This window comes from Limulus polyphemus, unplaced genomic scaffold (assembly GCF_000517525.1).
Source record: "Limulus polyphemus unplaced genomic scaffold, Limulus_polyphemus-2.1.2 Scaffold2881, whole genome shotgun sequence".
Classification (NCBI taxonomy): domain Eukaryota; kingdom Metazoa; phylum Arthropoda; class Merostomata; order Xiphosura; family Limulidae; genus Limulus; species Limulus polyphemus.
Window position 1 is genome coordinate 66,952 of NW_013668491.1, and position 21,497 is coordinate 88,448.

At 33.8% G+C, this 21,497-nt stretch overlaps 1 protein-coding gene across 2 annotated transcripts in view; it reads right to left on the minus strand.

Moving 5' to 3' along the window:
• Window positions 1–12,626: 12,626 nt before the first annotated feature.
• Window positions 12,627–21,497, minus strand: part of LOC106468126 (vitamin K-dependent protein C-like) — a 32,367-nt gene continuing 23,496 nt past the window's right edge. For both annotated transcript variants that reach the window (XM_022396428.1, XM_022396429.1), the window contains exon 3: window positions 12,627–14,278. In XM_022396428.1, coding sequence (XP_022252136.1) covers window positions 12,813–14,278 — 1,466 coding nt within the window. In that variant the 3' untranslated portion in view covers window positions 12,627–12,812. The remainder of the gene's footprint in view (window positions 14,279–21,497) is intronic.

A 21,497-nucleotide genomic window follows, 5' to 3' on the forward strand; every position in this document is an offset into this window, starting at 1 on the left:
AGAAGGATCATGAATTTTCCTGGCAACTGTAGTTTGTTCGAGGCACCCTCTTTTTTCTAGTATATAAGCCCGGCAAATAAAGCCAGCGAAAAAAGATAGAATTGCATAGATAGATAAATATAGTGATAGATAATTGAGTCAAGCGAGCAGTAGGTACAGTAAGTGAATCGCTGTGAATTATAGCGTGTGTTTATAAAAGTAGTTAAGTTAAAGTGACTGTGGAAATTCTGTATATTACAAAGTTGTATCAAAAAAGAATAAACTAGTTTTAATTAAGAAAGGACTTGTATCGCTGGAGTTCCTCTGAAAGAATTTATACCGGAAATTAACAAATGAGCAGATACGTAACAATAAATTTTCAAACAAAATCAAGGCTAAAATAAAACTCTAATGAAAAAAATATCTTAAAGAGTAACCAGAAAATGGATTGAAAAACTTCTGGTGAATAACCAATTTGAAATTTATTTTTCTAAGTAATTTCTTCATTTTCAACTTACAATACTGAACTTCGTGTTGAGTATATTTAAAAGTTCTTAAGTAAAATAGGGTGAAAGAAAATGCATTTTTTCAATTCAATAGTTGCCTTTACCGTCCTAAGTATGTAAATAATAATTGTGAATGACTGAAGTAGTTATATGTAGAGACAACATATTTTTAAATGAGTTATACGATGCAACGGGATACAGCTTACTCGGAAATTATTAACGTTTTTTAAAAAATCGGTGAAGACGTTGTAGAACTTCTTATCACAATGAGAATTAAATGAATATTGTTAATCATATAGAATATTTAGAACACAATTGGTGAGAAAGTTTATTAGAAGGCCCAAGTCGTCATAATATATTTCAGTGTGTGGCCAAACGTGGTCCTATGGTTAGCGTGCAGACTGTGGAGCTTATGGTCCCTTTGTTTCGACTTCGTTACCGCAAAACAAAATCGCGCTCCAGTGACCGCTAAATCCCACTCTTCGGTGTGACAAGAGTAGTCCCTATCTACTATCTAGCGAAACCACAGCCAAGGGAACTGGCTTGGAAAAATCAGCACTGGTCTATCACTTCAAAAATAGAGACTTCAAGTTTAAGGATGGCTTGCTTAGTTAGCTCTATTGTAGCTGCTTGTGAAATACATCAAATAAAAATTTCTTTGCACATCTATTTTGCTTGTGAAAAGATATTAGTGGCCCATTAACAACACGGGTTCGGTCAATTTGACCAACCATGTGACCCCTTTGTACTCATTTAAAGTCTTTATAGATTTGGTACTACTAACTTTTAGGTATACCAATTAGTATAGCATAAAATCCTAGCTAATAGTCCATATTTTAATAGTATATAAGTTTTAAGTTCTTAATTCTATAAGCCAATATTTAAAAAAATCATTACACATTTTCTCTAGGTATCTTCTCTTCTTTATTTTATCCACCACCCCTCCAGTAACTTCGAAATTAAACGTAAATCACTCACTATAAAGTCGTCATTGGTCAGCCAAACTATAATTTTTATAGCATTCAACTTTCTTTGGTTACCGAGTATATGAAACAGAAAATCAGACCCTCCTGTCACATCTTCTCTTTCAGGATTTGTTAATAGTTCTTTCTTACTTTTAATTATACATTACCTATAACCAATAGAAAGCCAATGTTCTCATCTATCAAACGACTTATTATATTACATTATGTTCTAAACAGATAATCATCAATACGGGAAAGGTAACGACCAGTTTGGATGCATTTGTAACGCCTCTTGTCGCATAGTTAAAGCCAGAAAAATTGTGATTGTTAGAGAAAAGTGTCTGCTTTTTGCATGTTGTTATTCTATGTTCTTTGGTGCATTATTTAATTCAATAAAAATCATTTAATGCAGTACTACTATTAGTATAAAAAAGTAGAATTAGGTGTCATCAATAATCTACAGCAAAGAAAAAAGAATACTGAGGTAAGCACTTTATGTCTTGTTTTTCATGTTAATTCTTTATTTATTATTATAAAAGTAACTAAACTGTAAAAATAGGAACCACTTTAGGTTAGTTAAGGTTAGATTAGGTAAAATGAATAATAATATAATAAAAATATTTCACGAGGCATGCACGCGAGCAGCTTCGAGTAGCTCGTGGGTAAGGTAATTCCCCAGGTGATTGACAACTTATAATAGCGTGAATAGCAGGTCGACACGGTTCAAAGAGCAATCAATGAGGCATTCAAACAATAACATTTAATTATAAATATATGTATACTGTATTTGAAGTGTATTTAGAAGGTTTTAGAGATTACACAAATGAAATTTGGGATTTTTGAGATGAAGAAAAGTATTTTTAATCTTAACATGAAAATCACTTTGCACACATACTATCCAAAACAAATATTTGATATATATTAGAGGACAAATCTTTTTTTTTAGTTTATTAAAGATACTTCACTAAAAATATGTTGTTGTTTTTTTTTGTTTGGGAAAGACTTATAATGTTTACTGAAAGATTGCCAAGCTTCGTGAAGATATACACACTATATTAATAGCAATAATGCTAATAGTATAAGACTTATCTTGAACTTATAAAATTTACCCGCAAATGACGCATAATATAATACTTTTCTCATTTTATTTGTTAAGGTGTCTTTCTACATGTAAATCACTAGGAAAAAGGGATCCAATTTTAAAAATATTCACGTGCCCCAAATTGAACAAAAAACGCGGCCTGGTTAACTAATGAATGAATATTTGCTGTAAAATTATTATCAATGCTACAAGCGTAGCTTACAGTTTAGCCGCCAATTTTGATTTATTACTTTAAGTTGCACGCTCAATCCTTTTTTAGCCGCACCTTTTTTTATTAGATAAAAGATAGCAAACAATAATAAATCAGAATATGATAGTCTACTTAATATGAAACACGAATGAAAATGACACGAACGTGTACTGAGTAACTTGTATACAAATAATCATCAAGGGTTGTCTTGTTTGAAATTACTTTTTCTTTCCTTCCTACTTATGTACAATAAAAAAGGGGGCATGTCACGCCTTTTTCTTTATTTCTAGAGCCACAGTTGTGAAAAACTACAAGACCTTCTGGGAAAATGTTGTGTCATCACCTTTAACCATCCAGTAGAAACGCCGAAGGATTTCTCAATCGCAGGCAACCCTACTGTTAGTTGCCGGAAGCAACACAAAATGTACATCTTCGACACACAATTATATCCATATTTTTAGTTGCTAATGTGTATAGATGAGAATAGAACTGATGGTTTGTTTTAGATTACATCTTAGGACATAAAAGCTAATCCTACTTTCCTTTTTTTGTTTTCTTCAATTATATAATCTTGGACAACTGTGGCGCTCATTTCTTTTCTCGCCAGATCGTAATGACGATTTTTTGGGAAAAAATATTAAAATGATAATGAAAAACTTTTGATACAAAATAAACAAACAAACAAACTTAGTTCTTGAATTTTTTTATTCTGAAAAGTCTGGGTCGTTTTTTTTTGTTTTTGAATATGGAATACCTATATTAAAACACCAACAAATACTTATTCCATAATGTCGCCTATTAATTATCTAAATAATAGACCTGTACAGTTTGGTGAAATAAATCTAGATAAACTACATAAATCGTACACGTCTACGTATACTACTTTTAAATAATATTTTAATACTATGTTAAAGGTGACTCAATGTAATGATGGGTCATTATTGTTGCCAGCTTTCACAATCATGGTTGCTTTTCATTCTTTGATATGTCATTCATTCTCAATCTTATGCTTCCGGAAAATGGCCCTTCAGAAGTTTCTTTTTTAATCAAAATGATATTTATAAATAATTGTATAGTAACGTTTTGGTGACCTTCTGACCTACTGCTTATGCAGGGGTTAAATTCTAGAAAAAAATAAAAAATAGAGGTACTCAGCTGGGTGAAGTGGACCTGTTTTTGAGAAAGAAAAAATATTACATGTAAACATAAAAAAACGACAATTTGAGTGTCAATGAATAAATGCTTTCAGACGGAACAGTGGAACGCACACGCATCCGAAAAAATAACTTAAATAAGTCCCGGTACTAGTATCTTCTTAATAAATAAGTTCCAGTACTCAGTACCAATGAGTACCAGCAGAATTTCATCCCTGTGCTTATGTGAAAGTCATTAACTAATAAAACTACTTTTCTGATGGAGGAACAACAAAAGAAAATTTTTCGTAATTAAATACGACGTCCATTAAACTTGTACTGTTTTATATGGATATGTACGTTCACACTGGGTTCCGCGTATATGCCCCCCCCCCCATAACAAACTAAATTATCTATTCTGTAATGGCCTCCCAGTGGCACAGCGGCATGTCTGCGGACTTACAACGCTAGAAACCGAGTTTCGATACCCGTGGTGAGCAGAGCACGGATAGCACGAGTAGCTTAGTGTTTAATTACAAACAAACAATCTACTTCATTCACTCAGTTGATCTAAGAGTTGGATACCTTGAATGTTTCAAATATGTAGACTTGTCAGTACTCAAATTCGAGAGCAATCTATTCAAACTTGCGGAACAAAAAGAATGAAAATCTAACTCACTATAATTCTCTTGAGTAGTTATCGTAATTGCTCTGACACCGAGCGCTGATAGGCTGCCTCAGATGGATGGAAGGTAGAGACGATGACGTCCACGAAGAGAATCCAGAGGGCGCGTAGATAGGGGCACGTTGCTATGCCGCCATGACAATGGAAGCAGTCCAGAGAACACGTTACTAGGCATAACATCATAGTTCGAGTGTTACACAAAAGAGAGTATGTTGCTAGGGCTATAACGTTGCACCAGAGGGCGTGTTGGTATGATGTGTTTGTTTGAAGTTAAGCACAAAGCTACACAATGGGCTATCTGTGCTCTGCCCAAGACGAGTATCGAAACCCGGATTCTAGCGTTGTAAGTCCGCAGACATACCGCTATGCCACTGGGAGGCAGGTATGATGTGCAAACCACCACAGGATGACAATATGTCATCAAGTTTATAGTAACAATCAAAGTCTTAAAATTGATAATTTGATCTAACTTACATAACGTTGTGTTTACAGTTTCGCTATGTGGATTGAGTTACTAAAGGTAGTGTTTATATAGGTGGATGGTCTTACTCTGTGTATTGTGTGTGTTTTACAAAGGCGGGCGGTGTTTCTATAAGAGACAGTGTTACTATAGTTCCACATACAGATTTCAAGTTGTCTCAACTTATGTTTATATTTTTCATTTATATATTTAACTGTATTAACTGTGATTCTATAGGAGGATAGTATTACTAAGGTTGTACAGGCGGATGATGCTACTAAGGACATTGTTAACATAGTTATCTGCCTAGTATACTTTTTACAAATATCCATCATTTTATGTATGAAACACTTCACTAATTCATTAGTTCTAAAATTTTCACTTCTATATTTAACTTGTATGCTATACTTTTTGTTGTTTCTTGAGCTGAATAGTGTTACTATCACATATAAGTAAAACGATCTGCTATTTTAATCTTATCAACTTCATAGTTTTCTCTTACGTACATTTTACAAAGGCGGACAGTGTTACTAAGGTTACATAAGCAGATCATGTCACTAGCAGACGATGCTAATAATGTTATGTAGGCTTACAGACTGCATACAGATTTCAACTTGTCTCAACTTATGTTTATAGTTTTCATTTAAAAGGGTGAATAAGGATCGTGAAAAGTACAGAAGGAAGTTAAATCAAAATGCAAAGATAACATTTTCAAGACTATAACTAGGGATTTGAAAAAGGTAAACAAACTAGACTGGAAATAGTGTCTACATTATTGTCTCAAGCTACAAATCCCTATTTTGACTTCATGTATACAGTACTTATCAATTTTAGTTGAGTCAAAATATGGTTTTGTAGCTTGAGAAAATAATGTAGAAGCAAAGAATGCCATTAAGGAAATGAAGTTTCATTAATAACACTGACAGAGAACAATAAGATTGTTTCGATCAATCATGGTCAATTTTTAACCAGTATCATAAACAATATGAAACAACGGTTATACACACCAACTTCTTCTCATGAACCAACTGGATCACAGCCAGGCACCTATAATTCTATTCCAAACATAATTTCTGATCTCCGTACCTTACAAATCAATGACTGGCCAGCAGAGATAAATCCAGGCTTTGGACAGAGAGAAATAGAATCCCTTTGTAAACGTTTCAGATTTCCATTTTCAAAAACAACCACAGCATACATAGCCTTTCTAGACATATTACATCAAATTTGAATCCTTTAGTCGGTTGTTCCAAAGTCATCCCATGCAGCTCTTCCGAATGCGAACGAGGCTATAGAAGCACGAACCTTATCATAACGGAAACAAGGTCCAGGCTGTTAATCAACCATGTGACAAATTTCATGTCCATTAGCTTCACGGCCCTCTGATTCAAAACTGGAAACCAGACGACTATGGATACAAATAGCTTAAGTGTCATCGTTCAGCAACTGATACATGAACAAGAGTAGCCAAGTCCAAGGAACTCACTATAAGTTCTGTTAATAAGTTATCCACGAATTCAAAAGTTCAAAGTTAGAGAAAATTAATTTCTATTGTAACATTTTTGAATGTAGATTTCAATTACAATTTACAGCTACTATTTCTGAAGTATGTGTTTTTATGTATTGGTGACGTAATAAATACTATTGATAGTAACACTTTGAAAACGCATTTGCACACTTCTTTATTTAGCACTACACCACTGGGGCGAAGTACGAAAATCAGTAGAATAAATCACCACTCACAAGAGTCGAGAAATCTACTATGGTAATTGTTTACTGTTAGAAAACGCACTGAAATAATAGCAGAAAACCATGTAGAGACAAAGTACAAAAGCGAACTCGGGAGAAAATGAAGAACAGCGAACTCGAGAAATGATGAATCCTCATTGTAGCAGTTAACAATTAATACACTATAAGTTGCCCAAATTATTTTCTAATTGACGTGCATTAGTAAGACACCAGATTTTTTCAATAGTGAAAAAGTGAAAGACTTAAAGAAATTCTTCAGGATGAGGAAAACGAACGATCTTCCTATGATATACTCAATATTGCAATAATTACTATTGTCCAGGTTTCAGTAAAATATTCGTAGCCGTTTATTCTGTAGCGGCTTGTAAAACTATAATCAATAATAATAATAAGGATGGAGACACTGTTATAAATACACATATTGTTTTCTCTAATAAAACGAAGAGTTTCTGACTAGTATAAAATGGAGTATTTCCGACTAGTATAACAGTGCTTAAATGGCTTTTACATTTCTGTGATGCTTGAATGGCTTTGAAGAGCTTACGTTAGTAGCAAAGAAGAACTTTGAAAATTTTAGAGGGTAGAAATCCCGACTTTCAAGAATCAACTTAAGAAGAGCCCTAAAACCTTTGCAGGAGTTTGTTTAGTAGCTGTGCATAAATTTTAGTGCAATATACCTAGCCATTTTTGCTGTAGCCTTCGGTGCTTGGCCAATAGCGATCCAAAAACTGATAAAATCTCTCCTTTTCCTTCAAGAATCAACATAAAGATAGTCCTATGATCTATGCAGGAGTTTTTTAGTGTGGTTTGAATAAAATATGCATAGCCATTTTTCTCTAACAATTGGAAAATCAACTGTTTTGCTATTATCAATATTTTAGCAGCCATTGAGACAAAAGGTCACGAGTGTTATTTCAAGAACAAGTCTGCTTTTTAAGATGATTTTGTCTGTAGCTTCTATTTCTATTAGAATTTTTGTGAAATTCCTGGGTGGTTCATGTTTTATTTAGCTTTATTAAATGTGTTTTACAAAGGCAGATAGTGTTACTAAAAGGATTGCATTATAAAATGTTTCATAGGTGGATGGTCTTACTAGGCGTATTGTGTGTGTTTTACAAAGGTGGGTGGTGTTTCTATAGACAGATAGCCCCTTAGGATTGTATACAGATTTCAACTTGTCTTATGTTTATAGTTTTCATTTATATATTTAACTGTATTACATTTGTTTTACAAAGGAGAGTGAAGTTTCTATAAATGGACAGTCAATTAATTTTAGAGTTAACATCCTGAAAAGGACATTTATTTAAATATATATAAATATCATGTAATAATTTAACATACAAACTTGCAGCTTCATTTATTTGGCTTTATGGATTGAAAATACTATTCCTCTACCCGTATATGCATGATTTGTATTGCATGTAACAATTCTTGATAAAATATTTAATTCCACACAGGTTACTTTATAATTTTCATTTAAATATGTTTTACAAAGACTGACAATGCTTCTATGGTGGACAGTGTAACTAAGGGCAGTGTTTCTATACTTCTGCAGGATTTTAACATATCTTCTGTTTCACTCTTACAAGTAAAATCGTTATTTCAACGAGACAACTATTATAACACTGTTACATATGTCAGTTTTATCATACGTTTTTTCAACAAAGTAAATATTATAGCCAATGCTTTATCTTACATACTTTTAATTGCAATTAAAATCTCATGTTTAGCTTTAAGTTGATTGCAAAAGTCTAAAAGATTACTATTGTGGAAAATCTTACCTCTCTGTATATATGTTCAGAAATCTTTGTTGAGAGCTTGTTTCTTACTGATTGAAACCATTTGGATATAGACTCATATCAACTGATGGCAAGTGTAGAAAGCTTTGACCCTTGTGTTTGCCTGAAGCTAAACAAGTAATGCTTTCGTTTCTATAAAACTGACAAACAAACCAGAATTTTTATTTCTGTATCTTTCAAAACAACACTTTAACCACACCATATCATTTAACCCTATTTGTTTTCCAAAGAATCAAACACATTTTTCATAAGTGAACATAACTAAAAAATGAGAGTTGAAATCATAATCGTAAACGGGCATTTTGTTATAAATCAAGTGATTATATTTCGGCTATTTCAAAACAGATATTTCCTCGTAGATTTTGAAACTGTTAGGCTAACATGAATTATCTTTTCACTTAAAAATGATTCAAACTGTCAGTTACAAATCAGTGCTTTGTGATTTTCTTATATAAAACTCATGTTTCATACAAAACTTCACGATATACTAACATACTATTTATGAAAACATCTTAGTTTATAAGATATTGACTTACAGCCCAGTGTAATAATATGTGTGGTATATACTTGTTCTAGCATGATATTAGTCAAATAGAATGAATCATAGTGAACAAAATATAAGGGGCATTCCCTGAAGTTATCAGAGTTCTTTTATCTTAAAATATATACGAATCATATCATACACTCGAAATCTGTAACTAAATTGACTGTAACATTTAGTAACAAAACTTTAAGGTACACTAATATACTATGAACTTTTTAATTTAGGAAATACTGGATTAGCTCTCACACAACTTTGGTACATTATGCTCATACTACTATTTTAGTTACAATTTATATTTTTCATTTGTGTAACATTGTGTGTAAATGAACAATAAATTTATCACGATACATTTTAACATAGAATTTGAAACAATGTTACAGTAAAATGTGATGTATTATATTTTACATTTCTACAAAGTATATCAAATTTTATTATTCATTTTGTCAGTTACAATTAGTGTTCATCTTAAATGTAACAACTTTTGAGCATGTACGCTCGAAGCCTGACTAAAGATCAAAGATTAGATAATTATGTATCTAGCTTAACCTTTTATGATAAACTTGAGAGACAAAACAAATGAACATTTAAGAAATCTACTAGAAAGAGTTGAGACAAACTCTTATATTTATCTAGACATACTTGATAATTTATATACATCAACAGTATTAACACGGTTGGTCTCACTAAGGAAGAAATATAAATCCTAAAAGATCAGGTAACAAATTAATGCTGATATTTATCGTAAATATAAGAAGTGAGAAACCTTTCATCATTAGCTTTCGCTTTCTCGGGATGTGATGATCCTGAAAATGACTTTAGAGTTTCGTTCGTTTAAACAAAACCATTATCTTCATAAAAAGAATATCCCTCATCTTTACTAATTTCGGGACGAATCTCCTCATATGAAATACATTATGTTTATTCTGTACAATTCCAAGAGCCCAATGTAGTAATATTTGGGGAATATCTAAATGTACACACAAATGACTGCATTATCAGTATTTTGCAAATTAAAATGTTTTCATAAATATTGCATTAGCATATCCTAAAGTTTTGTATGAAAATCAGAGAACACTGATGTATCTAATTTTTAAGCGAAAATATAATTCACGTTACCTTAACAGTTTCAAAATACATGTGAAGAAATATCTGTTTTGAAATAGTCAAAAATAATCATTTGATTTATAAATAAAGGTCCTTTAAGGATTATGATTGTCAACTCTTTTTTGGTTACTTTCATTTGTTAAAAATTATTTAATGCTTTGGAACACTAATATGGTTACATGATATAGTGTACATAAAGTTTTGAAAAGATATGGAAATAAAATTTCTGGTTTGTGTATCAGTTTTGTAGAAATGAAAGCATTACTTGTTTTAGCCTTAGGCAAACACAGGTGTCAAAGCTTTCTACACTTGTCATCACTTGGTATGAATCAGTAATATGTTGAAATAACCACCACTATTGGTATGTGTGTGACACTGATAATTAAGTATCTAGAATTCGTTTGATGGCTAACATGTAGCAGAGAAAAAGGTAAGAAGTTTACTTTTGTAAAGTGGTATATAATCGTTTTTGACAATCAGAGTTTATTGAGCTTTTAGTCTATATCCAGATAGTTTCAATCACTAAGAAACAAGCTCTTGACAAAGATTTGTGACCACATATACAGAGAGGTATGATTTTCTACAATAGTAATCTTTTATACTTTAGCAATCAACTTAAAGCTAAACATAAGATTTAAATAAGCGCCCTTTTCAGGATGATAACTTTAAAAGTATGGAAGGTAAATTATTGGCTATAATATTTGCCTCGTTCAAATAATGGATAATATGTAGGATAAAACTGACATATGTAAAAGCATGATAATAGTTGTCTCGTTGAAATTACAGTTTTAACTTGTATGAGTGAAAGAGAGTTCTGTTAAAATCCTATAGAACTACAGAAACACTGCTCTTAGTTACACCATCCACCTACATTAACACTAACCTTAGTATGACCTTGTATTAATAGCATCGTCCACCCGTAGAAGCACTGTCAGTCTTTGTAAAACATATGTGAAAATTATATAGTAACATGTGTGAAATATTTTGTCATACACAATAAAAATCATAACTATGTCAGTAAGGAACAGCATATTTAATCCTTAAAGCCAAACAAGTGAACTTGAAGCTTGTATGTTAGATTATTTCATGATATTTTTAGATTGAATAAACGTCCTCTTCAGGAGGGTAACTTTTAAAATGATGTTATGCAAATCAATTATAGAAGCGAAACTGTACAACAATACGTTAAGTGTGTACTAAATCATAAAATCACAATTGACTGTCTCATTCAGCATCTATTAAAACAAAACATTAGGTGTGATAAAAACGTTTTCAGCAGTATGTTAAATGAGTTAGTGACATAACACTCTGTAGAAACACATGTAATACAGTTAAATATATAAATGAAAAATATATACATAAATTGAGAAAAATTGAAATCTGTGGGTAGTCCTATGGAAGTATAGTAACACTGTCCCTTATAGAAACACCTTCCGCTGATATAATCACTATCTTTAGTAATACAATTGACTTAATGAAACTTTTAAACACAACATTATGCAAATTATATTAAATTATTAATTTTAACTTTGTTATTATAAAGTTGATAACACATTCTCATCTTCTGTTGGTTTGCTCATTATACCAACATGTTCTCTGGTGCCACTTTGTGGCCCAAGAAACATACTCTATGTTGTGTAAATCTCAAAGTATGATGTCATGCTTAGCAACATGTTCTCTGTACAACTTCTGTTGTCATGGTAGCATGATAACTTACACCTGTCATGGCAGTCTAGCTGTCATCATTTCTACCATTCTTGCGGATGCAGCAAATCAGCAAGCAGTGTCTGAACAATCCCGATAATTACTTTCTTGGATTATAGTTATTATTTTGAAATGTTGGAAATGTCAAAATTATTTCACAAAATATTTTTTTGATTTTTGATAACAGATTTTAAGCTGATCATATAAATTTACAGAATAAAACAAAAGTGTGCATAATTTAAACAGGTAAATCTACATAAAATGCAAGTTTTTGTTAATGCCTAGATCTGATTGTTCATGTTTTTCAGGTGATTAATTAACGACGAGCATATTGTGGTCACTGATAAAGATATCCATTTTATATAATCCAGTTGAAATCGTAACGACTTCATTATAAACCACATTTTTATATACCATTTAAAAGAAAGCTGTGCAGATATAGATACTCTGATAGACTAAGCAACTACATCATACACTGAAGTCTCTAAGGCTTCTAAGCCATTAGTCTTACATCCTTAAATATTCTAGTTTATACATGTCGCAAAAAATAAAGACTGTTGATGGGGATTATTCTGTTTTCAGTTTGTCATTATGTCTTAACTGTAATTAACATGTATATAACAAAGAATTACATTAAATTAATTAATTTTCTACGAACATTATATTTTTCTTTACTTATCACTCATAAATATTAATTTATTTCGCATTTTTTCTCTATAAATCACAATTAGTCATTTAATAATTGTACAGCCAGGTTGCCTTAAATGATATGTATAAATTAGAGCTGTATATTTATTGCTTATCAAACATTCATTGTAAAGATAAAAAGTCGAAATAAAGTTAATCAAATGATGTCAGGATTTTGATGATACTGGTTATTTCATCCCCTTTATTAATTTTCTGCAATGGTAGATCGAATCCAAGAAAGGAAATTTTCAACCTTTGTATAAACGCCATATTTTCTCGGGGAAGAACAACCCTCCCCCCAGCTAACAATTCCAGCAAGGTACCATCTTCCCTGAAATTTCATAATGTATGGGCCACCACTGTCCCCACCACAGGTGTCAGGCTTGTAACTTTCAGCATAACCCGCACAAAACATGTTCTCAGTGATAGTATAACTTGAACTGTCTGCACATACCCTTCTAGCTACGAGAGGAAGATTGGCTTGTTGAAGCGTTAAAGCTTTGGTTGCACCTTGGACACTGACACTTCCCCAACCCGTTACCATCCCCAAAGAACCAATGGGAAAACTTTCAAGAAAACCTTTCATGGGAAGGCAAACAGGAAGTACATTAGGCTTAAAGGCTACACGTTCTTCTAATTGCACTAAAGCAATATCATTATTATTGATAATTGGATTGCTTCCTGGGTAACGTATCCTGGATCGAAAGTTAGGATGAATTACTAGATGGCGGATCTTAGCATAAACTTCTTCAGGCTCTGGGCTTCTTCGCACCTTTCCAAGTTTGATAAAAAAATTATTTCTTGCTTCATCATCAGTGTGTACTCGAGTTACGACTCCCTTGCTATCAAGATAATTAAAGCAATGAGCAGCTGTAGCGATCCACTTGTCACTTATTAAGGAACAACCACAAACTACAGGGACCTTTTCCGTCGATAGCATACACATCCACGGTGCTGAATTTTGGGGAGCCCGAACGCCATCAATAATTCGTTTTTTTCTTCGAGTCTCCTTCTCTAAAGGTCGACCACAAGTGTAGACAGGGTACACTGATTGCTGCTCTACAGCCACCTCAATATTTCTTGACAGTTTGCACTTCTCGTCATAGAGCGTTTGCACAATGCAGCTATAAATGCCACTGTCTGAAGCTGTGAAGTTCATTATCTGAAACTTTCCTTGACCTATGTCACCAATCCTATCATCAGATTCAATATGCTGTCCATGAACAAACCATGAAACACTTGCTGTAGGATCATTAACATCACAATGTAGTAAAGCTGTACTTCCTGGTCTTACATACAACTTTGTCATCTGATTCCGAAATTCTAAAAAGCACTCCTGAGCTGATAATGCATTCACTGGAACTGTTGGTTGTTTTTCTTCCAGAATTCTTATTCGCACTGCTCGGTTTATTTGAAGACTTTCAGAACTTTGAGTTAGACAATAATACAAACCTTGGTCTCTAACAGAATAAACCTCCAATAGTAGAGAACTATTTGGAAGAACCTGGATGTTTGTGAAGCCAAGAATATCTATAATGGTATTGTCCTTAAACCACACAGGTTGACTACCCTGGTGTTTGTTATTATTACAGCCCAGCACAAGTTCTTCATGTGGCTTAGCCAAAATCTCTTCAATCTTTCCTTGCTTATATGATTCTTCACAACGAATTTCTATTGGAAGAAACAACTGATTTGAAATAGAAATTGATTTAAATTTTTTTTATTTTGTCGAACATTTAAAAAAGAAAAATATATATGTCGAAATGAAACTATTGTTCAATTAATCAACCTTTCAAAAAATATTCGTTTTAAAACCTTTATGTTTTTAGTCTCCTAATTTTAGTAAATATATATACTAATGTGCACCACTTGAACTATATGTTAGTATACAAACCATTACAAAAAAAAGACTGCTTTAATGCTTCTACAGGCTATGATCACCTCTGATTTGTAGGCTTAAGTTCACAGACAACGTTTCAACAGAAATTTGAGACTAATGGTACATAAAGTTACCTTACAAATACAAAAGTAGCACAGTTTTCTCACTGATTATTCGAGTAAGTGAAAAAACACTATAAATATCACTTCTAACACTAAACTGTGAAGAACACCCTGACACTGAGTTCATTGACTCACTGAATATTCATTATTGTTATTACTCACATTCATAAATAACTAGCTGATATACCTGTTGTTCAAGACATAGGGCGCCAGAACTTGTTTGCATGTTTCTCAGCGTCAATTTGTCTTCTTTGCTTTGTTACTTCAGGAGCTTTATTTGACAGTTTCAATTTTCTTCTTCTTCTTCAATTATCATAATTTTTGCTAAACTTTCTTGATTTTGTCCTGCCATCCATCTTTTTCCCCTAACTAAGTGATATTTTCTCTCTAACACTGTTTCTGAACAATTTTTAGTTTTAGTCAGAATTTTAGTTTAGAATTTATTTTATAGATAACGCTAAAAATGTTCAGTTGAAATGAAAACCTGAGGTGGCTTGATGCTATAAATATATCATATTTTAATTTCAATATTACCAATATCATAAATCCCCTATTTAATGTATAATGATGTTGAAAGAGCTTGCTGCAAATATGATCATTTATCTAGAAATAATTAACATGAACTCTCGAAACGACTAGAATTTTAACAGGAGACTTGCATATGAGAATTGAGCACTCTAAACATCGAGCCACTCTGACATTCAGTATTCAAAATCCAATATTAACAAATATTAAATTAGAATATCATGGTGTTCGTATTTTCAGATTATTGAAAAAGCTTGCTCTAAGCATGACCACTTATTTAAAAAGAAAATAATCCCAACTGTACTGGTATTTGGACACGATACTTTAACTTGAGGTTCATGCACTCTAACCACTGATGCAGTTTTAGTGTTATCAACAGACAGTGGATTTTATATACATATAAAACAATCTCTTGATATTAAACAAAGCTTCTCGATTATTACATTCTCATGGTTAGCAGCCCCCTCTAGCAAACAACTAAATTATAACATTAAAAATATAGCTTACAATACAGCCCCCTCTTGTATTATGAAGTCCCTTGACCAGTCTTAAAACTTATATAAAACAGTACAACAAACTGTCCATTCACCAAGTCATTTTGGTGATTTTCTATTCCGAGGTCCATGGTATGTAGATAGAATGGCCTCTTGTCCTTTTTTGTCACTAGCTTTTCTGTCACTAGGGAGTTCTTCATAGGAAGGAGGCCAAGTGAATCTACTGGCAGTTCTATCTATTGTCGTCTTCTGGAAGTCGTCTCGACAGGAACCCTGAGCTCCTCAGCAGGTTGACTTTCCACTCACAAATTCTTCTCTGGAGTTACCAAGTTGGCTATTTCTTCCCAGACATTCTTTCGAAGAAAATTATAGTGGATGACCTTTAGCTTAGACCACTTGTCTTTCTGAAATTCATAATGCACACCATTGGATGTTTTCAGTATAAAATATGCTCCTTCCCAACACCTGCTTAACTTTGAAGTTTATCCTTTCTTGTGGCAGGGATTGTATAGCCATACCATACCACCTGAATAGAATTCATTATTTTCAGCACTAACATTATAACAACCTTTCACTTTATATCTAGTTTATTAAATTCTTTCCCAGGTTAAGTCATGTATGAGGTCTATATTCTTCAGATTCATGGGAGCTCTTCCATTCATCAGTCAATGTATTAGGACATGCTGGAGTAGTTGCCTTCACTCTGGCATATTCATTAGATGTAGATTTATTCCTAATAACTCCTGATATGAGTATTTCACTTCTTGATGGTACAATGGACATTGTCACTAGAAGTTCACCCTCTGGTGTAGTAACTACCATATAGTACACAAAAATTTATTTTTCATAGACTATGAAACTATGAGAAGCTAGCTTAATCTCGCATTCATATCTCCAGATGAAGTCCATTCACAATGTGCACTATTTCTCGACATTAGTTACTCACACATCACAAGGTGTAGAGAAGCTTTTTTACAGTAGGAGTAACTTCCAACATTTTTCCTGATAGAACTTTGTGTCCACTTGCTGTTTGCTTCAATACATCTTCTTTCGTCATTGCTGGAGTCAATTTATCATTTTTCATTAGCAAAATTGAGCTATTGTAACTGTATAATAAACCAGTGTCGATCAATATACTGAAAGATTTCTCATCATTGCTCATTGATAATTTTCCTCAAATAATGAGCTTCTTATCTCATTTGGAGCAGATGGAGTATTTCCAGATGAACTTGACCCAATAAATCCAGCTAATTCCTGTTTTCTCGATATCTGGTTTGCTATTTGTTGTTTCTTTGATCTGGTTGGGCGCTGTATCCTTGGCTGAATAACAGCCAATGACTTCTTACAGCTTCGGCGGTGTTTTCCATAATTATAACAGCTTTATTTTACGGACATCCTTTGAGAGAGATTGTTATTCCCCATAGGCTTTTTCCTACAGTTCCTGGTAACACGCTCTTTCAAGTTACACATGAAACACCAATGTCTTGTCCTTTATTTCCTTTATTCAATGTAACTAGTTGTCTATCTAATCCCTTCAGACACTCTATACTATCTTCAGGGGAAATGAATATTTCAATACCACTCAATCTCATGGTCCTGTAATTGTAACTTCTAGACGACACCATTAATGGTTTATCTGTAACTTTAATGGATTCAACTTTCATCTCCAATTGGAGAGCTTCCTTTAAAGATGTACACTTACTTAGTTTCAATTTAATTCTCATATTTTCATCTGTGACGGTATCTATAAATTAACCATGTGCCAACGAATCCGTCATTTCACATATAGCATCTGGCTAAGATAATTTGGCGAGCCTTATCAAGTCTTTCATAGGTTCAGCTAAAGTCTCTTCTTTACTCTGTACCCTGCTCTGGAACTTTGATATTTGATACTTCCTTCTGGTGTGTCACTCCAAACTTGTTGGATAAGACAGCTACCAATCCTTGATAGTTGTTATGGCTCTCAGCTGGAAGATAACATAATGATGTTAAAGCTGGTATTTTTAGTTAAATTATCAAAAGAAAAATAAATTGTTCATTTTTCCGCCTGTTCACATTGGAAATGTTACCTTTTCATCATAATCCATTCGTTTCTCAATTGGGTAATTTTGTTTAATTAGCTGTAGTAGTCCAGGAAGGTCCTGCAGTAACAGATGGCACAACACTAGTGGTAGTAGGTGTAGACCAATTAGGTTCTCCTATCCCGTATTTTGTAATAAACGGTGCTTTAAGTTGGAATTCTTGGGCAGGTGTAGAAAGACGTATGGCTGGATTTATCTTTGCATTTGCCAATTTATTTTCCAAATTTTTTTATTCTCTCATTATTTCTTTTGTACTTGTTCAATTTTGTCATCACAGCCTTTCTGAACTTCTTTAATGTTGTCACTAGAGACTTTTTGTACTTTTCTGTATATTTTCTATTGCTTCACTTCAATCAGATTTATTTTGTATTTCATTTCTTCTTTAAACAATTATCTTTTTAAATTCCTTTCTTAAATTTCTGTCTCTTTCCTCTTGGTCTTTTAATTTTTTGTCTCTTTCTTCACGACCTTCTTTTAACTATATCATCATTTCTAGGAAGGTTTACTCTTGCATCTTGCATTTGTTGTCATCATCTTAAACAATTGTGATTTCAGTTTTATTCAACTATTTTGTTGTCACCAAAATAGTTTTACTTCTGGCACAACCATTGTATCTTATTCTATTATTGGGTGAATTATTTTGGATTACTTGGTAAAAATAATGTCAATTCCTGTCGATATAACGATAAGGAATTCGTATATTTTTAGCCGCGGCATAGCAGCTCATATAATGGCTACGAGTTTTTTGTTGTATTTTTTCTAATACAAACTTTTAGCTCATAGCTTCCTCATCTCTTGACCAATTTGAGATATAATTACAGTTTTAGACTCAGGAGGTCAAACCCTATCGTTGATATATTTGACCACGCCCAATATTTCATAGATTAATTTACATTGATCCTGCTTACAAGGATTTCAATTTGAGGGTAGAGATCATGATGAGTAATGAAATTGAATCAGGTATACGCGTGCCCCACACTTGGTATTACTGGCGCACAAAAATGTCACTAATAAAAAGGACAAAAAAAAGGTCTTGTAGATTAAGTTACTCTAATCCTGTCTTGTTTTCTAGGAAGTTTCTACAGGCTAAGTTCATTTTGGCACAAGTTGTAGGCCTAGATTTGACAAATAACACTTCAAATGAAACTCCATAGCTTATTGTACCTATGCCTATCTTACAGATACAAAATTTACAGAATTCCTTGCTAATTGTTCAAGTAACTGAATAGATGCGATAAATCTCACTTTTATTGCTAAACTGTGAACTCTTTTGACACTGAACTTGTAAATTCATTGAATACTTATTAACTTCACTAACTGATTACTCGTATTTATAAATTACTAACTGGAGTACTCGACCGTTGGTTGGTTGTTTGATGTTTTATGGCGCAAAGCAACGAGGCTATCTGCGCCAAACAACCAGTAAGAACAGTAAAAAAATAAACTATAGTAAAATGTAAAAACACAAGGAGTTAAAACTAAAATGTGTACAAAATTAGGATAAAAGAGTTATATTCAGTTAAAAAGGCCAATTGTTCTTAAAAAATTAAAAATACAATCAAGTCGACAGGGTCACCATCGCCAATGACACTGTCCAACGTCAGGGGTAAACTCTTACAAAACAAGTGTCTAAAATGGTGCCACCACTCACGGTCGTAATGACGGCACGACAGTAAGATGTGAGCTATTGTGACTTGAGTGACACAAAGGCTACACATTGGTGAGTCATTACCAGATAAAAGAAAATGACGAGTTAAAAAACTGTGACCAATGCGTAGCCTTGCCAGGACAACTTCCTCCTGGTCCTTACAGAAGCAAGACGGCCAAAGAGCAACTGAAGGTTTGATCTGGAAAAGCTTGTTATGACGTTGCTCACACAAGTCGACTGCCAACTGGCACATAGCAGCGCCTTGAAGATAGGACCATAGTCCATGTACGGGACAGGAAGGGCCGTGACGGCACCAGAGCAGACAGACTTAGCTGCATTGTCAGCGAGCTCCAACATGGCCAGGTATCCTGAAAAACTGTGTGGAAACAGAAGATAGATAGAAATGAGCCAGTCATTGTTGAATATCGACGAGAACAGGGTGAGACCTAATGTTATGCGATTCCTGGGCCAGTAGAGATCTAAGAGAATCAGTGTAAATAGTACAATCACTGTACTGCATAGCTTCTACATGATCCAAGGCAGGAGAAATAGCATACAACTCGGCAGTGAACACAGAAACTGTAGAGGGATCCTGCGAGCAACTACCGAGCCACAGCAAACCATGGCAAAGCCTACAGAGTCACCTGATTTTGAACCATCTGTGTAAATAGGAAGAGAAGAATGGCTCGAAAGATGTTCAGCAAAAAGAAAATGGTACTTCCAATCGGGAGTATCCACCTTCCTCAGATGACTCAAGGAAAGGTCACTGGAAGGGAAGGTAATAAGCCATGGCAGAATGGGCTGATCATTGGGGGACAGCAATGTCATCCAATGCCAGACTCAATTCAGCCAGTTGTGCCCAGATACGAAGGCCTAAGATAGTAATTGCAGACCGTTTGTTCTGAAAGAGCATGGCCCATCGAGGAAGAAAGACACAATCCCAGGTGGGATGCCATAGCAAACTTATATCAGTCATATTGTAAAGAAAGTTGCAAACGATGGAGGTAAAGAGGAGGTTCATGAGACTCAATGTACAAACTCTGGAAGTGTGAAAAGCCCTGGTGCAGAGCCGAAGCCCCAGATGGTGAATGGGATCCAGCATCTTCAAGGCCGAGGTCCTGGCAGAACCATAGACCCACAGTCCAGTTTGAATCGAATCAGGGCACGATAGATCCTAAGCATATAACATCGATCTGCTCCCCAACATCTGGAAGAGAGGACACAGAGGATGTTCAGTGCCCTTGCACACTTGACATGTAGCTGCTTGATGTGCAAAATGAAGCTAAGCTTACAGTCAAAGATAAGTCCCAAGAATAACCATATGAATAACTATATCGCCGAGATGGAGCTTGGGATTGGGGTAGAGACCCCTCGACCACTGGATGGATGAAATAAAAATTCGTTTGTAACAAAGGATATGAAATTGTGCTACTATTTTTTTCTCTCTAAAGATAATAAAAATACATAAAGGTAAAATATACAGAAAAGAAAGACATACTGTTTTCAAGACTTTTATCAATATGAAATTAGATGGGGGGTCTATCTCCATCTCCGTCTTGACCTTCCTCATATCATTCTGTATCACTGTGTCAAGTTCGGTGCTAATTGATTAAGAAATGTGGAAACGTATAAGGAACAGATACATTCACATATATTAACGTTTATTTATATAGAAGATGGGGGATTTCCAACCCCTTCATGACCTTCCTCATGTCATCCTATATCACTGCGTCAAGATTGGTGTTGATTGATCAAAGAAATGTGGAAAGGTATAAGGAACTGGTGGCTGAAATGTGCGAACAAACAGACACAAACTTAGCTTTATATATATTAGATGTACCCTAGTCTCTATGTATAAGACAAATCTACTCGGTTATTATATCATCATGGTTACCAGCTTCCTTTAGCAACCAACTAAATTATAACATTGAAAATATTGGTTAAAACACTACCTCCTTCGTGATTGTGAAGTCCTTTGAACAATTCTAATACTCAAATAAAACAGTACACAAATATATCAGTACACTAAATTGTCCATTCACCAAGTCATTTTGGTGATTTTCTCTAACAACTAAATTATAGTGCCCGGCATGGCCAGGTGGATAAGGCGCTCGACTCACAATCTGAGGGTCGCGGGTTCG